Source organism: Dipodomys ordii, unplaced genomic scaffold, assembly GCF_000151885.1.
Source record: "Dipodomys ordii isolate 6190 unplaced genomic scaffold, Dord_2.0 Scaffold27, whole genome shotgun sequence".
NCBI lineage: Eukaryota > Metazoa > Chordata > Mammalia > Rodentia > Heteromyidae > Dipodomys > Dipodomys ordii.
The window spans coordinates 721,550-741,866 of NW_012267243.1; the positions used below are offsets into that span (position 1 = coordinate 721,550).

The following is a 20,317-nucleotide window of genomic DNA, read 5'->3' on the forward strand; positions in this document are numbered from 1 at the left end:
CAGATCTCAGCCTCCTGAGTAGCTAGGATTACAGGCGTAAGCCACCGGCGCCCGGCCATAAATTGGTAAATTCTTAACTACATCTTTTCTATGGTCCTTATGATCACCGTCTTCCAAACATCTTTGTTCCTAGCTGTGATTTATCTTTTAAGAAATGTGAGTAAACATTACACTGTAGGTCATTATACACATTATGACAGTACAATTACTATTAGGTCATCCACTTTGCAGAATATGTTGGATAAAATGAACTTGGCAATATAAACAAATCTTGTAAATTGAGACCTAAAAAGATTGTCTGATATAAGAAGAATCACTGTCCATACTTATTTTATTTCTTTTTAAGAAAGAAGTTTTAATGTTACGATGATAGGAATTAGTATAAATATAATTATCAACTAGAATTTAGAGGAACTAGCACTAGAAAACACATTGAATTATAGTTGATACCTTGTTTGTAGCTTATCTTCTGTATCCATTCACCCTTTGATGTACATAGTGAAACTAAGAATTAAGTAACTCTAAAGCCTCTCCCTTGGCTGAGTATTTCATAACCTATTACTGAAAGTTTGGGCCAAGGAGTCTCACTTCATTCTGTGTTCTCACTCATGGCCAAAACAATACAATATTTACCATACCCATGATGTAAAATGTGCCACACATTTTATTCTGTTAATTTTTTTTTGCTATATGTAATTAATTCAGGAGTAAGAGAAAAGATAAGTTGTTATAATGAGAATTGTTTTTTAAAGGATGAAAGCAATATTTATCATATTTCATTTTATTTTATACTTCTAATTCCAGAATTTTTAGTGCCAGGTTCCATAAATTTCACTTTACAATCTGCTTTATTAGCCTTTGCCTTTTAAGTTTTTGCTTGGGATCCATTTAAATGTGTATGTGAAGGGAAAATGCTGTCTGGTTTATGAAACAGCATCAATATTAATCATATCCTGCTCCTTCACACTTCCCACATTATGAGTTTAATGTCAGTCATTTTTCAGTTCCAAAAATAAAAATATTTTGCACAGGTAAGTACTTTTCTCTGCAATTTGTCCATGCTTAATCTTAAGTATATATTTAAAACTTCTGCAGTCCTATCTTTTCTAGCTAGCTATTCTTGTAGACCCAGAATTACAGACCAAGTCTGCAGTTCATTTGCCTTGTCCTCCTCTTTGTATATAAAAGGTCTAACTCGTTGTGAATATAAAAAGGTCTCCCTCATTGTGAATTGTGATTCTAAACAAAACACTTGATTTAATTTATTACCTGTCCATTCACTGTAGGGTAAGGTAATGAAGAGAACATATATTTCAGTTTCTGTTAGACACAGATTGTATCATGTTGCACACAAGAATATAATCAGAAAATATATAAAATAACTCTGGATCGCACTCAAAAATGTGCATTTAAAGTAATAAAGTAAGTATACAGTAAAATATTATTTTCAATTGCATGAACTAAGTTCTTTCTCCGGTCATGACATTATTTGACACAAGAGCCTCTTTCTCAAAATCTTGGTGTCATCTCTTTAGATTATGTTGGGTTATTAAAACATTCAAAGATGTTATAAGGAGTATGAGGTTGGCTGGGGTGGAGATAATTGGGGGGGACAATGATGAGGGGATGACATTGATCAAGATGCATTTTACTCATAATGGACATGCTGAGTTGAAACTCCTTTGTACAACTACGTAAAGATAATGAAGAAACAAATTGATAGTCATAAGTGAAAATACTTTACGCTATGTAAAGTAATGGAAACGTCTTACAAATATATTCTTTTTGACAAAATCATTAATAAAATATGAGTATTCCCCGACTCTCTTTTAAGCAATCTACGTAGTCAACTAAAATCTATGCATCTGAAGTGCAAATACCTCTCAATCTTCAGCTGTATTAATGAAGGACAGTTCAGCAAAACAGATTCAGTAATTAGGTTCTGTATCACTTTCTTCAAATATCACTCCACTCGAAGGAAATTTTATTTCATAGAAATTCTCTGAAAATTTTGTTCATTGTAGTTAACCCTGAAGAAAATCTATGTGTTTTAGAGGGGCATGGATGTTCGCAACCTGCAAATTCTGAGAATAAAATGAAAAATATAAATTACTTTATTGGGTAAAATTATTTTCCAGACTTAACTTACATTTAGCTTCATAATAACACATCCACATACACACACAGAATCTTGACATTTGCAAATATCTCTTTCTCTGTAAGAAATGCATGTTTGTTTAAATGTACATAGTTGCAAATTTCTCCCACTTTGCTGTATATTGGAGTTAAGATGAAATTCTTGTTCAGGTCTGTAATGGTCTCTAAGACCATCCTCAAACCAAACACTAATAGATTAGATTGTCAGTTTTATGTGAATTGTATATGATTTCAATGTGACCACTGGTTGAGTGTCTGCCAAATGAAAGAGTAAACACTGTTTTTTAATGTAACATCCTATATTCAGGAAACTGTGTTAGCACAGATTACAATTTTACCCATTTTATTTTATTTTATTTCATGTAATTATGAAGCTCAAACACAGGGCCTTACATCTCCCACCCATTTTTCTCCCTTTATATTAACCCTCCATAATGTAGCTATAACTACAAAGTCTTCTGTTTTTTCCTGTATGTCAAATTCATCTATGAATTATTTGCCAAAATATTTGTTTCAGTCCCTTACTTGCAGACACATACTTCAAAGGCAATATGTTAAGTGAAGTCAATTCTACAGGTACAAAGGGCTTGTATTGTGGCTCAAGTTAGAACTAACCTATAAAGGTATAAGTAAACATATGTGGGTGGTATGCAAGTGTCCAAGAGTGTATTAATAGAAGTATATGTTTACAGGGGAGAATTCAAAGTGTAATTTTTCAGAAGAAGCAAACCACAGTGCAATAAAATGAACATTAGGGAATTGGTACTTGAAAGGTGTTGGGTGAAGGTTGACAGGAGAGGTAGATAAATGGAGAGAGAGAGGGGTGAGAACATAGGCATAATATTCTGTGTATACCTTAGGAAATTAAGAAAATAGAGAGGAGAGGTTAGATTGTTAGGGAAGAAGGAGTATGATGAAAAGGTTTACATCAATCAAAAGACAATGTATTCATAAACTTATTTATTGAAAGCTAACTCCTTTGTGCAACTACTTAGAGATAATAAAAATATAATTTTAAAAATTAGTATGTCAATTGCAGCAAATTAGGTATTATTTTTTCCAGTACAGAGAGCATGGAAGATATGACCTTTTTATTTCTATTTCAGAGACATCTTATTATTGATTCATTATTTACACATTAGAATTTCAGTGATATTTACCTGAGAGGTTTTCAAGCTAAGACAATACAAAGTTGTAGAATTTTGGAACCGAAATTTAAACGTATGTCTAGATAGTTTTTGTCTACCTAAATCCCTAAAGTAAAATGATTAAACTCAAATTGAAAGAAGCATAGTGAAATGTTGATGTATTTATAAAATTTTGGAGTGACTTAAAACCACATTACCCCTTAGAACCTTAAGACAACAGAAACCAGTGTAATCACCGCAACTAGAGAAATCTGCTGTTTCCTATGGAAGTTTATTCTATGTCTTAAAAACTGCCTGTGAATCGCTGGTAAGGAGGGTCTGATGAATGCATTTACAAATTTTTACACCTTTTATCCTAAAAGAAAGCCCTTAAACTTGAAGTCAGAGGAACTATGAACACTTTCTTGCATCACTTCTGTGTCCAATGATCCATGTGAGTATGAGAACATACTCAGAGTGAGAGCAAGCAAAATGACAATGCAACATGCAAAAAGCATCAGGAAGCCTGCTTCATAACCAGTATTTTAGAAACTAAGATGGAAAATTGCATGTAGTCTGTATCTTACAAATGTTGGACTGATCCAATTCACTAGAATTTAAATGACATAGACACAAACGTACTTGAGAAAAAGATTCTTTTTGCTCCTTCTATTCAATGCCACCTTTCCACTTGATATTTGCAATATTCACTCAATATAATTTAACAAGGCTGTTTCTGGATGTACTAATTACCTGGAGTGAGGGATTCATGGCAATGAACGTATGAATCCTGCTTTGAATTTGCATCTGAGACATGCAGCCCAGAAGCTACAAATAATCATGCCTCAATCTCCTTAGATCCAATTCTGCAAGTCTTGTTTGGATCAAACATAGAACGTAAATTCAATCAGACCACTTACGGTATGCTGTGGAGACATTCTGGTTTTTTTTGTTTGTTTTGTCCTGGTCCTGTAGCTTGGACTCAGGGCCTGGACACTTTCCTTGAACTTTTATTCTTTTCTTTTCTTTTTTCACAAGGCTAGTGTCATAGCTCCACTTCCAGCTTTTGAGTAATTAATTGGAGATTCAAGCCTCACAGGCTTTTCCTGCCTGGGCTGCCCTTGAACCCCAACCTCAGATCTCAGACTCTTGAGTATCTAGAATTACAGGCATGAACTACTAGTACCCAGTTAGTCTGCTGTTTTAAAATCAGTCACTTTATCATACAAATTATTTTTGAAGTAATAGTATCAGGAAGGATCATGGAGCATAGCAGTTTTTGATCTGCCATCTGTGAAGATACTAACCATTTTCACCACACTTAGTCTTTCATTAAAGGGAAGGGTGAATAGTTTAAACATAAAGTGTTCTTAGTTTAGAAGAGAAGCTACTAGATGTTTGTTATATTGCTTCAATTGTTATATTAACTTCAATCTCGAATTTTGCACGTTTTAACCAAAACCTCAAATTTTTAATCTAATGATTTAAAGGTCAAAAACTTCCAAATAATCATTTTTCCCTACATTCCCCCACATTCCTTGTAGCTTTTCAGGTAATCTTAATGCTAGCTGTTTAAAGATCAAGCTACATACATCCCTTAGAAGACATTATGGAACAGAACATATAACACTGATATTTTAAAAAATCCACATGCCCAGTTTTACTATAAACTTCATTCTCAACTAAAGAAGAGTTATTTGTCATGTTCTTAGAGCTGAATCCTCTGCAGCTATCCATTTAGAACTGAGGGCATATTGCAAAAATGGAGAAAGCTGCATACCATTCAGTGTAAACAAAACTTACCAGCAAACTACAAGGCATTATGTAATGATGAGCTGGAGAATGTACAGGGAGATTGATTTCTCTTCCAGTTCACAAGGACAGGAAAATGCACACAGCCATTCACATCTATGAAGATCTGAAACAAAAACAAGATATGGTTTTTGCATGTATTTGGTATTGTCACTGCATTACTTGCAAAGATCTAGCATGCACCAGTCTTTCATTGAATTTATGAATTTGACATTAATGAATTACAGATTAGAGGTAGCCTTAGGAATTTATGACGGAATCCACACAAAGAATCACACTTCAGGTCTTTGAAAGCTACCACTTTGTCCTGCAAACTTAAATGCACATCAGAAATCCTCCAAAGTGTGTACATTACAGAGCAAATTTCAAATTCTCAGGCCTTCTATAAATGAATAATATTGCTTTCTTCCAGTCTTTATGGGTTACTGTTTAGCAATCAAAGACAGTTGTTCACAACCCACAAATCAGGAAGGGAATCTCACACCATTAAAGAATGCAGAAATGTGTCTGGCTTTTCTAGGTTTGGATCCCTGATGAGAGAGAGGGAGGGCCCACAATGAGTAGAAGCAAGAGTTTAAATAGTTTTTCAAGGTCAGGGAGAGTGCTGGGATAGAACCAGCCCCTTACCTCCTATCTCAGGAGATCAGACTTGTAACCGCTAATGAGAAGTATGCTGATGGAAGTGGAGGCCAAAGAAAGTGAATCAAAAGGCCCCGTGGAAAAACAAAGGCAGGGGGAGCAAATCTTGATAGGAAATGTATTAATTACCTTACTCATGTAACTGTAACGCCTCTGTGCAGTATCTCTACAATAAAAAATGCAAAGCGTGCTTTAAGGAAAGTATGTTTGCAGAAGCGTTCCAATCTGCATTCCTGAGCATTCCCTCAGAAATCTCAAGCTGCTCTGTCTCATAGAGATATGTATTGGCAGAAATGAAAAGTTACTTTTTAAGGTTAAAAAATGCCTTGCTTCTGTTATGTTTTTGTGTTCTATTGGTAGTTTAAGAAATACTGTTCTGAGGGTGGGGATGTGAAGGATGAGGGAAAATGACAAAAGGGGAAACGCTGACAAAGATGCACTGTGTTCATCTACTACTTTGGGAACAGCAACTCCTTTATATGCAACCACTGAAAGAGAAAATAAAATAAAATAGCTAAAACAAAAAGTGCAGAGGCCATGAGTTTAAGTCCAAGTAATGACACACAATTTCTTTTTGTTAATTGTCTACATATAAAAAACATGACAAGCTATTTTGTCCTACTTTGGTTATTGTCCTTCTTACTGAATTATAATAAATGTAGGGTTGAACTACAGTGTAATGACTAAGTAACAATATGAAAAATTTCTGTCAATTCTTTCAGTTTATTATGTTTTGGTCATCTTTTGACAAACTCAGTCTCATTCTTAAAACAATGGAATTATTCTGTCTATATATTAAAGTAACACATATGTACTGGAAAATATGAATAGGCACAAAAATATCCCTTTTCATACAGATGTAATATCACCAAAAACATCATATAAATAATTATCCTCACAAGATTGCACATGAGAAGAATACACAGGTTTTGTGTGTATATATGTATATACACACTTGTGGCAATGTCTATATAGGCCCGGTATATGTGTCTTTGTGTTTACACAAATCTGGTAATTTGTATTCATTTCAAAGTACATACTAAGTCCCTGATATGATCTTAGTTCAAATGTAACTTAATATTCAGGGAGTATTCTTCCCCATGGAAAAATTGGCATTTCATTTTGTGCTCTTTTCAATTTGCGTATTGTTTTAATTTGTAGTAACCACAAATCATGTGAGGAAGAATAATTTTTATATTTAAGTTTGAGTACGCACCATGGAATTCTTCCTTCATAAATATGTCTCTCATTAGAATAACTAAACAAATTTCAAAATATTTGAAGTCTTTTGAACTGTGTGTGTGTTTGCACGCACGTGCATACATGTGCACACTCATGTAAGTGTGCCAGTACTGGGACTTGAACTTAGGACCTGAGTGCTGTCCCTGAGCTTTGCTGCTCAAGGCCAGTGTTGTATTACTTGAGCCACAGCTGCACTTCTGGTTTTTTGGTGATTAATTGGAGGTAAGAATCTTTGAGACTGCTGCCCCAGCTAGCTTTGAACTGCGATCTTCGTATCTCAGACTCTTGTGTAGCTAGGATGATAGGCATAAGTCATGGTGTCCAGCTTTCCTTGCTACCCCAAAAACCATAATTAAATAGTATTATTCTTAGTTTGGTCCCTCCAAAGGCTTTTGTATATCTAATCACAATGCAATCAATGCATCTAAAAATACTCACATTACTAGAACAATTCTTAGAAGTATGAAGAACAGACTGTCCATTCTGCTAGAAAATTTTTAGTTGTGAGCATTTGTAAATTGTTTTTGGTGCCAATCCTGGGACTTGAACACCAGGCATGGATGTGTCCTTGGTTGTTTTGCTTAAGGCTAGCACTTGAGCCTTAGCTCCACTTCCAGCCTTTTGGTGGTTAGAGGTAAGAGTCTCAGGGACTTTCCTGTCTGGGCTGGCTTAGAACTGTGTTCTTCAAATCTCATCCCCCTGAGTGGCTAGGATTATAGGAATGAGGCACCAATGCTTAGCAGTATCTATAAAATTTAAACATCAAGTTATAGACTTCTAACATACCATAGAATAGAGAAAACATTCACATCACGAAAGGAAAGAACAGATGTAAGAAAAGGAGAAGAGTGGGACCAAAGCAATACCAAAACCCATCAGGACAAGTATTAAATCTTGCAGCAAAGTTCAACATCAGGAGGCTGTGATGAAATTCTAAAGGGCTTCATCCACACTGCCCTATGGCCTTTTCGTTTGCAGCCCAGATAGCCTCTCTCCTGACAACCCCGGATGGTTTTCTGTGGATTTTCTTGGCAGACATTTAATGTTTCTAGCATCTCCAACTTCCTGGGGTACCCATACTGTCTTCAGCTTCATCCTTATAACTTTGCACCTCACTTTGACCTTATTCACATATCATTCTGACCTTGCTACACATTGATTTAAAAAAAAACTGGGTAGAAACCTCCAGGACCCAGGGACATTATTTCTTCATACCTACAGAACCAGTATCATGGATGAAGCCAAGATTTGCTGCCATCTTGATTAGTAGCCAGAAACCTCTACCATCTTTGAGTGCCTGGATAGCTGAACACGGGAAAGACACTTCGGTAGGCATCCTTGTACCAGACAGATGCACCCTAAAGCTCTCTTGTCAAAACAAACTTTTTGAATGAATCCACACATTTCCGTTGTTGATCCTGTGGTGGATGGTATCCAGCCAATTCCTGAGATGAACTGAAAACATCTTATCTATTGTCCCAATGTAACATACCCAACTTCAATCTAATGTCATGTCATAATCATCTCAGTAGTCATAATTTCCTTTGCTTAAATTTATACAAACTTCATTTCTGGAGTAACAGCAAGTTTTTCAGACCTTTTGGCTCTGTTTTTACTACCAATTCTCACTGTAAATCAGATTAAAGTAACAGTACTCATAGCCTGAAGGCCTTGAAATTTTCTCCACCTATTTAATAAGTCCATCTATTTTTTTTTTCTTGGTGCCAGTCCTGGGGCTTAAACTTGAGGTACTATCCATGAGCTTCATTTTGCTCAACACGAGCTTTCTACCTCTTGAGCCACAGCTCCACTTCTGACTTTTTTCTAACCATTTATTGGAGATAAAGGTCTCCCAGACTTTCCTGCTGGCTTCAAACTAGGATCCTCAGAACTCAGATTCCTGAGTAGCTAAGATTACAGGCGTGAGCTACCAGCACACCTCTAAGTCCACCACTTTTAAATTCAGTTTCACAAAATCTCAAGACATGGTCAAAATGCAGATGGATGAATCTCCTATATATCTTAAAGAAATGGGGTCTCACATTCTGAGAAAAGGAGGTAAAAGTGTAGGGAAGGTTTTGGAAGGATAAGTGGGCAAATACTGTCTTTGTAAGCAGTTTCCTAGATAATAGCAATTTATAATAATCTCTGAGCAGAAGTAGAAGCTTTATTCATGGTATTTTTTGCATAGTTTTTCTCTCTCATATATTCCAGTAGATAGGACCTAGCAGATAGCTTTTGTAGAACCAATTTATTTCATTTAGGATTAACCCATAATTTGACACCTCAGTTTAGAAATACATTCATCTACATGTAGGAAAACATCTGAAAACACTAATGGTATATTAGTGTAAAATATATGTATTTGGCCAGAAAGCTTGGGATTTTTGCCATACTTTTACAGATTATTTTCATTAGTAAAGACAAGGTTATTGATGTCTAATTGTTTTCATATCTAATCATGAAGGTGGATATACATCCCCCTGGTGAAGGCATTTGTCACTTGGGAATCTGGACGATGATTTATTGATGAGCTCTCAAACCTATGGCTTCCTGTGAATTTGATATTTTATGGGTCTATAACTGAAAGATAGCCACCACCTTCAGGTTCTACAGTGCTATAGGAACTTCATTTCTCATTATTTCACTAAGCCAAGGTATTGATGCAAGCTCTTTCTTCCCCCTCCCCTCCGCTACACACCTTTGTTTCAGGCACTCTTTTAGAAAACAAGGGTGGATATTAGCAAAAAGAGCCGTTATGTGTTGTCAGATATTAGCAAAGAGAGCTGCTATGTGTTGTCCACTTCTTCCTCACCCGAGGACCCTCAGGGAACTCCCAAGGCCTTGACTCTGTGACATTCCTTAACCCTCTTCTTGTTCCTTGTTTTTCTCCCTTCTTGGTGTTCAGCAGTCCTCTGAGCCTTAGTCCAATGTCTTTGCTGCAGTCCAGTTTCTAAACTTGGGTGAGATTACAGGCTTTCTTGTAGCCTTAGCTGTTTATAAGGCTGAGTTGGATCAAAGGTCTTAACACAATGTGAGATATCAGCGCTGGTTTCTGCACTGATATGCACACAAGGCGTGTTTGGTGGAGAGTGGCCTACTAGGATGGAGGTGGACAGTAGTAACTAGGGTCAAGTCCCTAACCTTGTGGAGCACATGCTCATCAGTTGGAGGCTCAGTGGCAGCAAACCTCTTTTCATGTGTCTACTCTATTACCTCTTCACCCCCTCTACAGGTTCATCTCTCCTTTCTTCAGCCTCAGTGATGGCTCAACAATATCTTCATGATCAATTCTTGGAGTCCAGGCTCTCCTACCTGGAGATGTTTATCTGACTTCTTGGCTTGTTACCTTTGCCTCCACTGCCATTTCTTTCTTAGGTCTACTGGGAGCAGGTGTATTTCATAATCCATGTCTTCTAGCCTTTCTTCAGGAAGTGCAGTCCCTTAGAATGTGGACCTGATTCCTGTTCACATAGCTTTGGTAATAATTCTCCCCTGCCCAGGTGGACATGCAGATGTCCAAGAGCTGCCAAAGCCCAGCAGAAGTTGAGATGGCCACAGTTTGAATCAATGGTCCACTCAGCAGGAGAAAGCTCAGGATAAAAGCATTGAGGCAATTATAGGAATTCGTTTCCTTGGCTATTTCCATCAAGAAATCTCCAATGATAATGTAGGGATTCATTACAGCTACTTCATTTTCACAAAGAAGAATGGCCCAGCTTCACATCTAGGTAAACAATTAATGTTTGTGTGGGTGGTACGTAGGCTGGCAGCTCTGTTTTCCGTTTGCAGGCTTGTATTGCCCAGTTTTAGTCCACCCCTCACTCTTATCCTGCAATTTACTGCCCCTGAATGCTATGTTATCCATCTTTCTAAAAATAAAATCTCTAGCCTCGTTTTGGGAGATGTATGAACTGGCCCCTTACTTAGCAAAACTGCAAACTCCATAGCAATGACCACTGTAGCTCTCTCCTTTATATTCATTGCTTCAGAGTCCTAAACCTGGGTTTAGTGCTCACAGAAACTTCATCTTGGGCGTGAAGACATCATAGATCAAACTATCTATGCTCTATCTTCAGGCTGGACATGTACCTTAGCTGAAAAGCATCTTCCTGGCATGTGCAAGCCCATGTTTGATCCTGAACACCATAAATAAATGAACAAATATACTAACTTTCTCACTTACTAAAGCTTTCCTCTGTAGTGGAAGGGAATTCTCTATTGCAGATTCATACCTGATGTTGATTTTTGTTTCTCTCTCTTTTTTGAAGTATTGAGCTTTGACCCTGAGTCCTTGTACTTGGTAGACAGGCACTCTTATCAGTGAACCATACTATAAGTCCTGAATTTTGCAGTTCATCTTTTGACACAAGGAATTGCTCGTTGATATACACTGGTCAGTGCCTTGACACTACCCACTTATGTTAGACTTCTCATCTAGCTAGGATACAAGGTATGTACCACAGTGTCCAGCTTTTTGTTAAGGGGTCTCACAAAATTTTCTGCCTGAACTAGCCTTGAGCAGCAATCCTCCCAGTCTGAGTTTGCTAAGTAGCTAGAATTACAGACATGAGCCACTTGTCAGTTTATGCCTACTTTTTGAAATACCTTCATCTCTTATTGGTCTTTGGGAAGCAAGAGAAGATATATATATATAATGTCTGACATTGTTATCCCAAATTTTCATACTAGTTTATAAGATAAATATTTGGATGGACATGGGCTGATATGAGAAAGGTGTGATTCAAGATGAGAAAGGCCTGACTCAGCTTTATTTTTTATTTTTTAATTGTTATTATAAAGGTGATGTACAGAGGTGTTACAGTTACATAAGTCAGGTATTGAGTATATTTCTTTTTGGACAGTGTCACCCCCTCCCTCATTTTCTGCAGAGTTTTCCATTCCTCCTTCCCAAGTTGCAAAGTTCATTTCCAACCTAATGTCTAGTGAGTACCATTGCTGCATTTGTTCATCCTTTGTTTAAAGACAGATAATAGAACAGGATAAATGAAAACAAAAAACAGCAGCAACAACAAAACAACAAACACTCTTATTTCCATATCCTAGAATTTATTTCTGTGGCAAATTGCCATGACCAGGGACAGTAAAATAGTGGGAAATCAGGCTTCGGAACTGTGGTTTGGAGTACCAGGAGACTTGAAATGATCTGCCAGCTTCAGATGCTTGTGGTCCCATTAACATGTTGTTTTTTTAAATTGATTTTTAGTATAAGGGAGTACATGCCAAAAGTAAGGTATCAATATCTTTGAAGTTACAAACACTCACATGTGATTCAACTTTGTGTACAAATGACAAATAACTTCCTTATCTTCAGAAGTGGAGGTAAGCAGTAAACAACTTACAATATGTACAAGCCTTGTCTATCCTCAAGGTTCCAGATAGTTTGGGGCCAGATTAGCTTAGAGTTAGGGTAGAAATCTGAATCTCTGTTATGCCAGAACTGATAGCTATCACCAGGGCATCTTTCAGCATTCTGAGAGCTCTCTTGGAGAATGGCATTCCTATCTCCATCCATCTCCATCCCTTCTGGATCTCACAGCTTGGCTTGGAGAGATTCTTAAAATTTCAACAAGTATTTTACATGATCAGATGCACATAGGTATTATGCCTTTGTGCAGATTTGGGCTTAAGTGTTTCATTTGTCCTAAAACTGCTTCCATACATTTTAGTTTGGGTTTAAAAGGTTCTACCTATGTTAACATTGCAATATTTTCTTAGAAAAAATAGATGAGCCTCAGCTAGACACAGGTGGCCAACTGTTCATGATGAATTGGGTTGCCTATGAACCTCCTTAACTTCTCTTCAGGGAGCTTCCTTTTCCTGGGCTGTAAAGATAAATGTCCCATGAAATTGATTAGGGCTCTTGAACCATTTTTAGTTCAGAATGCTTCCAGATGTTAAAAAGAGAACTATATGAAAAATAGACTACATGAAATTGTAGCCTATTATAAAGTAAAATTGTGTGATTTTGATTTTGACAAATGTTTATTGTACTGGACTGTTCACATACTGGAAATTCAGTACAATGACTAACTACCACTGGATTTCTACTTGTGGCGATCATCTTCTCCCAAGCTCCACATTTTAGCCTTGTACAGGGTGATGTCATTGTAGACCCTAAAGTGGTTCACCCTGCGGTCATGGTGCTCTGGGCTGACCTAAAGAAGAGGACATAGGATCAGAAAACCTCTCAGAAAAGGAGAAGATCTGGGTTTGGGTTAGATGAATGTATGCTTGAATTCCTGTCTGTCAGTGCTCTTCCTTACAAACTCTGTGACATGGAGAGCTCAACATCAGAAGTCATGAGACTGTAGGAGGACTGTCTAAAGTTTCCCCCTTTCAACAGCCTAAATTGGAGGCTTCACCTGAGCAAGCTAGAGTGAGCACCTAGTAGGAAGCTGCTACCTCCATCTTAGTGCAGTCTTGGTTTTTACCATAATGTCCTGTGCATGTGAGGTGTTCAATGCAGGTATGTTGAGTAAGGATGACTTTTTTGAGGTAGCCTCAAAATTAAATAAAAGTATTAAATAAAAGTAAGTATTCTGACTCATAAATCTAAAAGTTACACTGTGTATATATTTTCAGCAAATGTTACCAGGCCTCATGAGTGTTGCGAAGCATGCTCACTGAGTATAGCTTTTCAATTGTCCTTGGAGTGAGGTTGAGGTAACTGCCTGAATAGAGTGAGGTTCTGTTAAGGGACTACACAAATTAGAGACCAATCAAGACTTGTATGTCTCTAGCCACATCATTCTGAACTCTACCATAATGCCATCTATGGTTACACAGCATCTGGTTCTAATGTTTCCTTTTTGGAGGATGGAATGGGATTATGCTATGCGTTATTAAACTACCAATGTCATCTGATGACATTTGTCCCAAGTTAACAGGACAGGAATATCTGAAGACCCCTTAAAACATGTAAAAACATGGCCTAGAAGGTTCTGAGCAGGATAAGCCTAGCTGGGCAAGTTGTCCTTCTTGGCATGTGTGGTATGTTTTCCACAAGATGGCCTGTAAGATCAAAGATGCAACATTTCTTCATACATACTTTGCACTCATGGAAGCTAGACCTTTATTATTTAAAGGAAAAATGGTCAAATAACTTGTGCTTCATTTTTCTAAGTTTCCAAATCATCTAATTCTAATATTACCCAACTTACCCTTTTTCATAACCTTCCTCACTTCACAAGATGTGCTCATGGAACTCTTCAGATTATCATGAAAGAATGTTATCAATTAGGACTGACATTGGGACTTCCATAACCATCATTACATTGTCAAATTTTAGCAGAAATCCTATTAAGTTGGTTTTATCTGAACACTCTCAATATCAAATCACTCTGAATATTTGACCAGATTCCTCCTAATGACATTTGACCATAGTGGCCTGTCATAAGCAAAAATCCTGTTAGGTCAGCTTATTTAGAACCCCTATTACTCATGATGATTCCCATTGATTTTCCATGCTTCAATCCTTCTACTTGTCCAAGCTGTATTTAGAGTTGAACCCAAACTCTCTCATATTCTGTTGGCTGTAACTGTAGTGATTGTTCCCCACTCCCCATAAATAGTCTTCCTGGTATTCTTTAACTACATTGAAGAATCCATTAACTGTATTCAGTAAATTTCATTGAATTATTTCTTCTTTATCACCCCTCCTACATTCACTAAAACTCAGACCTCTTATTCTTCTTTTTCCCTGGTAGTTCTCATTTTTTTTCTCCAGCTTTCTAGCTATACTTCTCTCCATAATTCCTGGAGAACCTCTAGAATCCTCCATCTTTCCCCTACATTATCCTCTCTCCATGGCTCTCTCCACATCTAAAAAGAAGCCATTATAAATCAGCAGCTTCTCACTGAGCTGAGGCTCTTGTTGAGCCTTTTATTCAAATCTCTATTAAGTAGGCCTATAATGGAGTCATATACCTGAGATTGTATAGTAGCAGTATGTAGTATTATATAGGGAAAGGGACACTTGGAATGCAGAGATCTTGAGCTGGAAAGATAATAAAAAGTAATCACTCAGTGAATAAAAAACAACACTAGGAATGAATCCAAAGTGCCTGACTCAGATCTGATTGGGTCTAAGCTCAGCCCCGTAGCTTCTTTTTTGTTCTTATCATCAACATCACAGTAGCCCTACCTACATTTACTGAGTCTTTGCTATGTGTCCCGCACTGTTCTAGTCACTCTACAAATGCTGCCTTTTTTTACTCTTCATTAACATCCTGAGCTAAGTGCTGTGATATAACTATTTTATAAGAAGAAGTCATGAAATGGCTTAGCCACACATCCAAGGTCATGCAATTACTAAGAGGATGATAGAATTCAACCCAAAACAAGTCTTTCTCCCTAGTCTATCATTTCAGTCATCTTTGTGATGACATGGTGATGGATAGTGACATTAAATGGAGGATCTAGGCTTACCAGAGGCTCTGAATTCCATCCAATTTCTTGAGCTTCAGTCTGTGACTCTGTGTATTTCTTCTTTGGTCCCTGATTAGAATAGTGAATGAGATTCAGAAACCTGGCTGGAAATAAAACACAAGTGAGGAGGAAGTCCAAGTCTGTGTCCTTTACCCTGGCCACATTATGGTGTAGAGGCTTAACACTTGCCTCAGAAGTTTGCCAAGGCCCAGAAACAGAATCATATTCTTTATGCATTTATTAATAAACCCATTGAACAAAATGTCCTATTTTGGGACCTGGGTATACAGGACTAAATACGTCAGAAATGGGATCTTCTGGAATTTATGTTCTAGGTATAGGGACAAGGGACACCATACACAGGTGCACATGGAAACCCAGAGCAGCAGTGATCCGCCATGAGGAGAGTGGTCTAGGCAGAGGCTTGACAAGTGAGGGCAGCTATGTGAGACAGGGTGGTGATTCATGGATTTCTAGCAGAGCCAGCTCTGAGATGTGACAGTGGAAAAGCACATGGCATGTAGCAAGAACAAAGGTCACAGTGTGTGCAGCACTCAGACTATGCTAATGCTGTGAAAGCCATTAGTATGGCTTTCATATAATGCAGATTGCCTTTCCATCTCAACCTGAGTTCAACTCTTCCAAACCCAGTTCTCAGAACTCACTGACGGATGGAAGTATCTGCTTTCTGTACCACTGGCAACCAATCTGCATCTCAATTTTCATGATAGGTACTTACCCTTCTGCTTACTTCCCTCTCCTTCATTAGATTATGAGATTGTCCCGCCTAACCCCATTCCATTGTCTTCCATTGGACAATGATGACAATGATAATTATGTTTACTGAGCATCCTATGGCAGATACTATTCTAAGAACTTTCAGTAGTTTATTTTATCCTCACCACAACCCTATGAAATAGGCCCCAAATTACAAAATTAGTTAAGTGGAAGGATCATGATTTAAAATTAGGATGATTTCAGAACCTGAGTGTGTAACATTTGAATGTTTGAATGAATGAACAGAGGATTAAGGACATTAGGAACATTTTGTTGTTTTGGCTATTATTGGGAATTATGATAGAATGGGTCCATCTCTGGTGAGCTTGCTTAGCAGGACTCAGGATCAAGCTGAGGACCAGCATTCCCACATTGTGGCAACACAGCCCAAGAGGTCTCTGCAACAGTATACTTCTCATTGGTTCCTCCAATGTATTCTCAAACTCCATTACTTACTGTCTTCAGGTTCCTCCAAGTTATCATGCCATGACATGGGCTTTCCGGTGATTGTGTGAACTAGAGAAAAACAGCAGCACAGTTCGCATTAGGATATAATCCCTTGCCCTAAGACTCACCATAGGACAGGTACCCATGTAACAATACTCAACTGTCTGCCATTTGCTGGCTAGTGTGCTGGGTGCTGGGAAGTGAGTGGAGGAAAGCCATCAAGAGCCAGATGTCTTGTACCTTGATTCAAATTACCCCCAGAAACGACAGAGGCTATTGAAAGGTCTTACAGAAGGAACGCATAGTTGAATGGGTCTTTAGTGTTGTAGAGATTAATGAAGGAGCAAAGGAGTTGGATTGGAAAAACAGAGTCCATCAGACCACGCAGGCAGGAGTGATTATGGCCCAGCTAAGGCTTTGGGAGTGAGGCTGGAGAGAAGATTCAGGTGCTTATTTAGAGGGTAGGATCAACTGAGAAAAGGTGGAGAAGCCTCCACATGTACTGGAGAAAGCATGAAAGGTTGCATGATAGAAATATTAGGGTAAGGACTTGTTACTGCATCTTATTCCCAATGAGGGGGAGGACAACGTCCAGCTTCTAACTAGAGAGGAAATTGTCTGAGATTCCTTTTTCTGGTATTAGATCCTGGGATAGAGGGTGCAGAGTGAGCTTTCCTATCAGTAAGTTTGCCTTACCTGTGGTTGGTTCAGGGAAATCAACTAGGAAGAGGTGATAAGGCATGGTGGCAATTTATGAGGAAAACAGGCTGATGCTATAGGACCAGACAATACCTCATAGAACAGTGCACAGGAGAGAAGAGCAGCTGTGGATTTATAGGGAGGTGGGGGAGCTCTGGGTCTAAGTCTACTACTCTGGAGTTTCCTTTGTAACATTAAAAAATAGTAACATCAAAAAATAGTCTGAACTGGACACTGGTGGGCTGGTGCCTCATGTCTATAATTCACACTACTCAGGAGGCTGAGATTTGAGGATTACAGTTCAAAGCCAGCCCAAGCAGGAAAGTCCATGAGATGTCTCCAGTTAACACTCCCCCCCCCAAAAAAAAAGAGCTGGAAGTGTTATGGCTCAAGTGATAGAGCACTAGCACCAGCACTCAAGGCTTTGAGCTAAAAAAAAAAGCTCAGGGACAGTGGGCAGGCCCTGAATTTGATCCCTAGAATGGAAGACATTTTTTTTTAAGTTTGAATTGCAAAGCATAAAACTAGAAGCTTAAAAATAAACAAGCCCCCCCCCAAAACATCTTTGGCATATTAAAAAACAAACAACGAAATGGCAAACAAAAGCAAAAACCCTGCAAATCACACCAAAAGTGAAATTATGAGAAGCCATTCACCTTCATTTTCCACCTTGAATCTGTAATCACAATATGGATACAATACATCCATCGGGTCTTCTCTGCTGTGAAGAGTTCCCTGAACTCTAGGGAAAGGACTAGCGTGGCCCATGTCCTTTACTTCCCCCAAGTTCAGCTACACACAGCCCAGGCTCTTCGTGCAACTGTGCCCTGCCATGCGCCCAGCTCCACCCCTGCCGCCCGGTGCCCCTCACCCTTGCGCAGGGGATTCACATGATAATTGGTGCAGAGCTTCTGAGTTCTCAGCTCCTTGCGGTACTGTTCCAGCAAGATCTGGGTCTGGTGAACTTCATCTATGACCACCTTCTCCTTCTGGTGACCAGCCATGGCCTAAGAGCGGTTGGGTGAACCCGGTGCACTCTAAACGCTCCGGGCCCAGACGCCTTCTGCGTCTCCAGGCAACCGCGTCCCTCCGTTTCCTGGCAACGGCTTCCTGGCGGGGCGGCTATGCAAGCTAGGTTTTATTCAGGCTCCAACCTCTGATCCTCTCCCACTTGAGTACTGCCTGGGCTCTCAGCGTCCCGGCTGGGTGCAAAACCTGCTGGACACTGCCAGGAAAGGCTCACCTCCCCCGACTGATCCAAGAGAGAAAGGATTGCCATCCTGATGCCAGTCATTCCCTTAAAAAGGTGTAGGATGGAGTCAGAAACCTCTAACTTGAAAGATTCCCAGAATCAAAACGTTCTGTGTCCCACACACAAAATGGCAGCAAAACCACGCGAGTTTTGTAGCTTACTAGATATAGCATATCTCTAGAATCACCCTTTTATTGCATAAACTAATGACAACTTTTAATTGTGGTAAAATAATCATCATATAAATCATATAGAACTCCCCATCTAAACCATTTAAAATTTACATTTCGGTGGTGGAGGGTATATTCACACTGTTTGAAAACATTGGCTTAAAAAAACAACTCTGAATATCCAATATGTGCCAGTCAAAACCCATGAAGAGATTAAAAGCACATTGAACAGCACACTGGAGAAAACTAAGAATTATCAAACGTGAAGAAAAGATTTGAAGATATAATTTAAGAACTCATAAGAGTCACAGATGAGAACAAAAATCCTCAGAATGAACCTGGAAATCACTCAGAATGGAATGAAATCCAAGCATATCAGCCTGAGTGAACATCAGGCAAAGCTGGGGGCCACAGGTCAGAGGCTGAAGGAGGCACAGGACACCAATGATGCCATTCTTGCAGACTACAAGCAAGGCCAGGAGGAGATCCTGATGCTGCCTGAAGAAATCAAGGCCCAGAAAAAGGAACTGGACATAATACAAGAACATATAAGGCTGAAGTACATGCCAATTATAAGCTCTGAAGAGTGTGAGCAGAAATTCAAAACAACAAAGAAAGAACTGAAAGTGCAGTTAGCGGAACAGACACAGAAGTGCTGTGACAGAGAAGAAGAGGCCAAGAAACATGAACAAGAAAACATCAGGCTCCCGAAAGAAATTGTTACTCTTCAGAAAGAGTTAAAGGACACACATGCTCAGATGGGGAAATGCCCAGGAAATGGAAAGAGCATTAGGCAGAAACACAAAAGAGCTAAACAAACAGTTGAAAGATCTGTCACAAAAATACACTAAAGTGAAAAAACGAGAAGAGAGACCACTAGAGGAAAAGGCCAAACAGACTGCTGAGATCCTCACCATAAATGTCATGCAGAAGCAGCGAGTCCCAATAGAACAAGTGGAGGTGCGCAGAAACCCTCTCAATATCAACATTGAGAACTTAAAGGAGGAGCTGAAGATCCAGCAAAGGTGCAGTGAGAAGGAGCAGCAGTTGGACAGTCAAAGGAACTCTTCCATGACTCTGGCCGAACACTTGCAGGTTACGGAGGACTCTGAGAAGGAGATGGAGATCATGAAAGCGAGCTTGTGAGAAAAGGAGGATAAAATGGAAGAAGTCTCTAAGCTCCAGACTAAGGCTCAGAATACTTAACAGGAATTAAATAAACAAAAGACCCCTGAGGTTCAGGGAAACAGCCAAGCTGATCAGATAGCTCCAGAGGCCACCCTAAAACCAAAGGGGGCCTCTAAAGCTACTAGGCATTAAGATTAAAAGAAGAAGCAAAAATAGTGGTAGCAAGTATGCAAATGGGGAGACTGCACTTGTGAAAAAATGGTTGCAGGTTCAAGTTTTTTGTCTGTTTATATCTGGTTATTTGTCACCCTGATAAATTGCCCCAGGCCACTGGATAAAACTCTCATGAAAACCATAACGATTTGTACATCTCATTGTTGCAATGGGTCCACCTGTATCCCTATTTAAATGATTTG

At 38.7% G+C, this 20,317-nt stretch overlaps 1 protein-coding gene and 1 pseudogene across 1 annotated transcript; one reads left to right on the forward strand and one right to left on the reverse strand.

Moving 5' to 3' along the window:
* Nucleotides 1-13,045: 13,045 nt before the first annotated feature.
* Nucleotides 13,046-18,355, reverse strand: Fam183a (family with sequence similarity 183, member A). Its single transcript, XM_013015653.1, has 4 exons — nt 18,223-18,355; nt 16,662-16,721; nt 15,429-15,532; nt 13,046-13,156 (listed from the first exon to the last, which is right to left on the reverse strand). The coding sequence occupies exons 1-4, from the start codon at nt 18,353-18,355 to the stop codon at nt 13,046-13,048; spliced, it is 408 nt and encodes a 135-aa protein (XP_012871107.1).
* Nucleotides 18,356-18,664: 309 nt separating this feature from the next.
* LOC105985023 lies at nt 18,665-19,979 on the forward strand (annotated as a pseudogene).
* The last annotated feature ends 338 nt before the right edge of the window (nt 19,980-20,317 follow it).

Bases quoted from the DNA above. Each gene is read 5' to 3' on its own strand.
- Fam183a (XM_013015653.1), bottom strand. From the start codon at position 18,355: ATGGCTGGTCACCAGAAGGAGAAGGTGGTCATAGATGAAGTTCACCAG. The intron at 15,533-16,661 runs GTAAGTAATGGA...TTTTATTTCCAG, and splicing joins CTTGGAGGAACCTGAAGACA to CCAGGTTTCTGAATCTCATT. The intron at 13,157-15,428 runs GTAAGCCTAGAT...CCTCTTCTTTAG, and splicing joins GATGGAATTCAGAGCCTCTG to GTCAGCCCAGAGCACCATGA.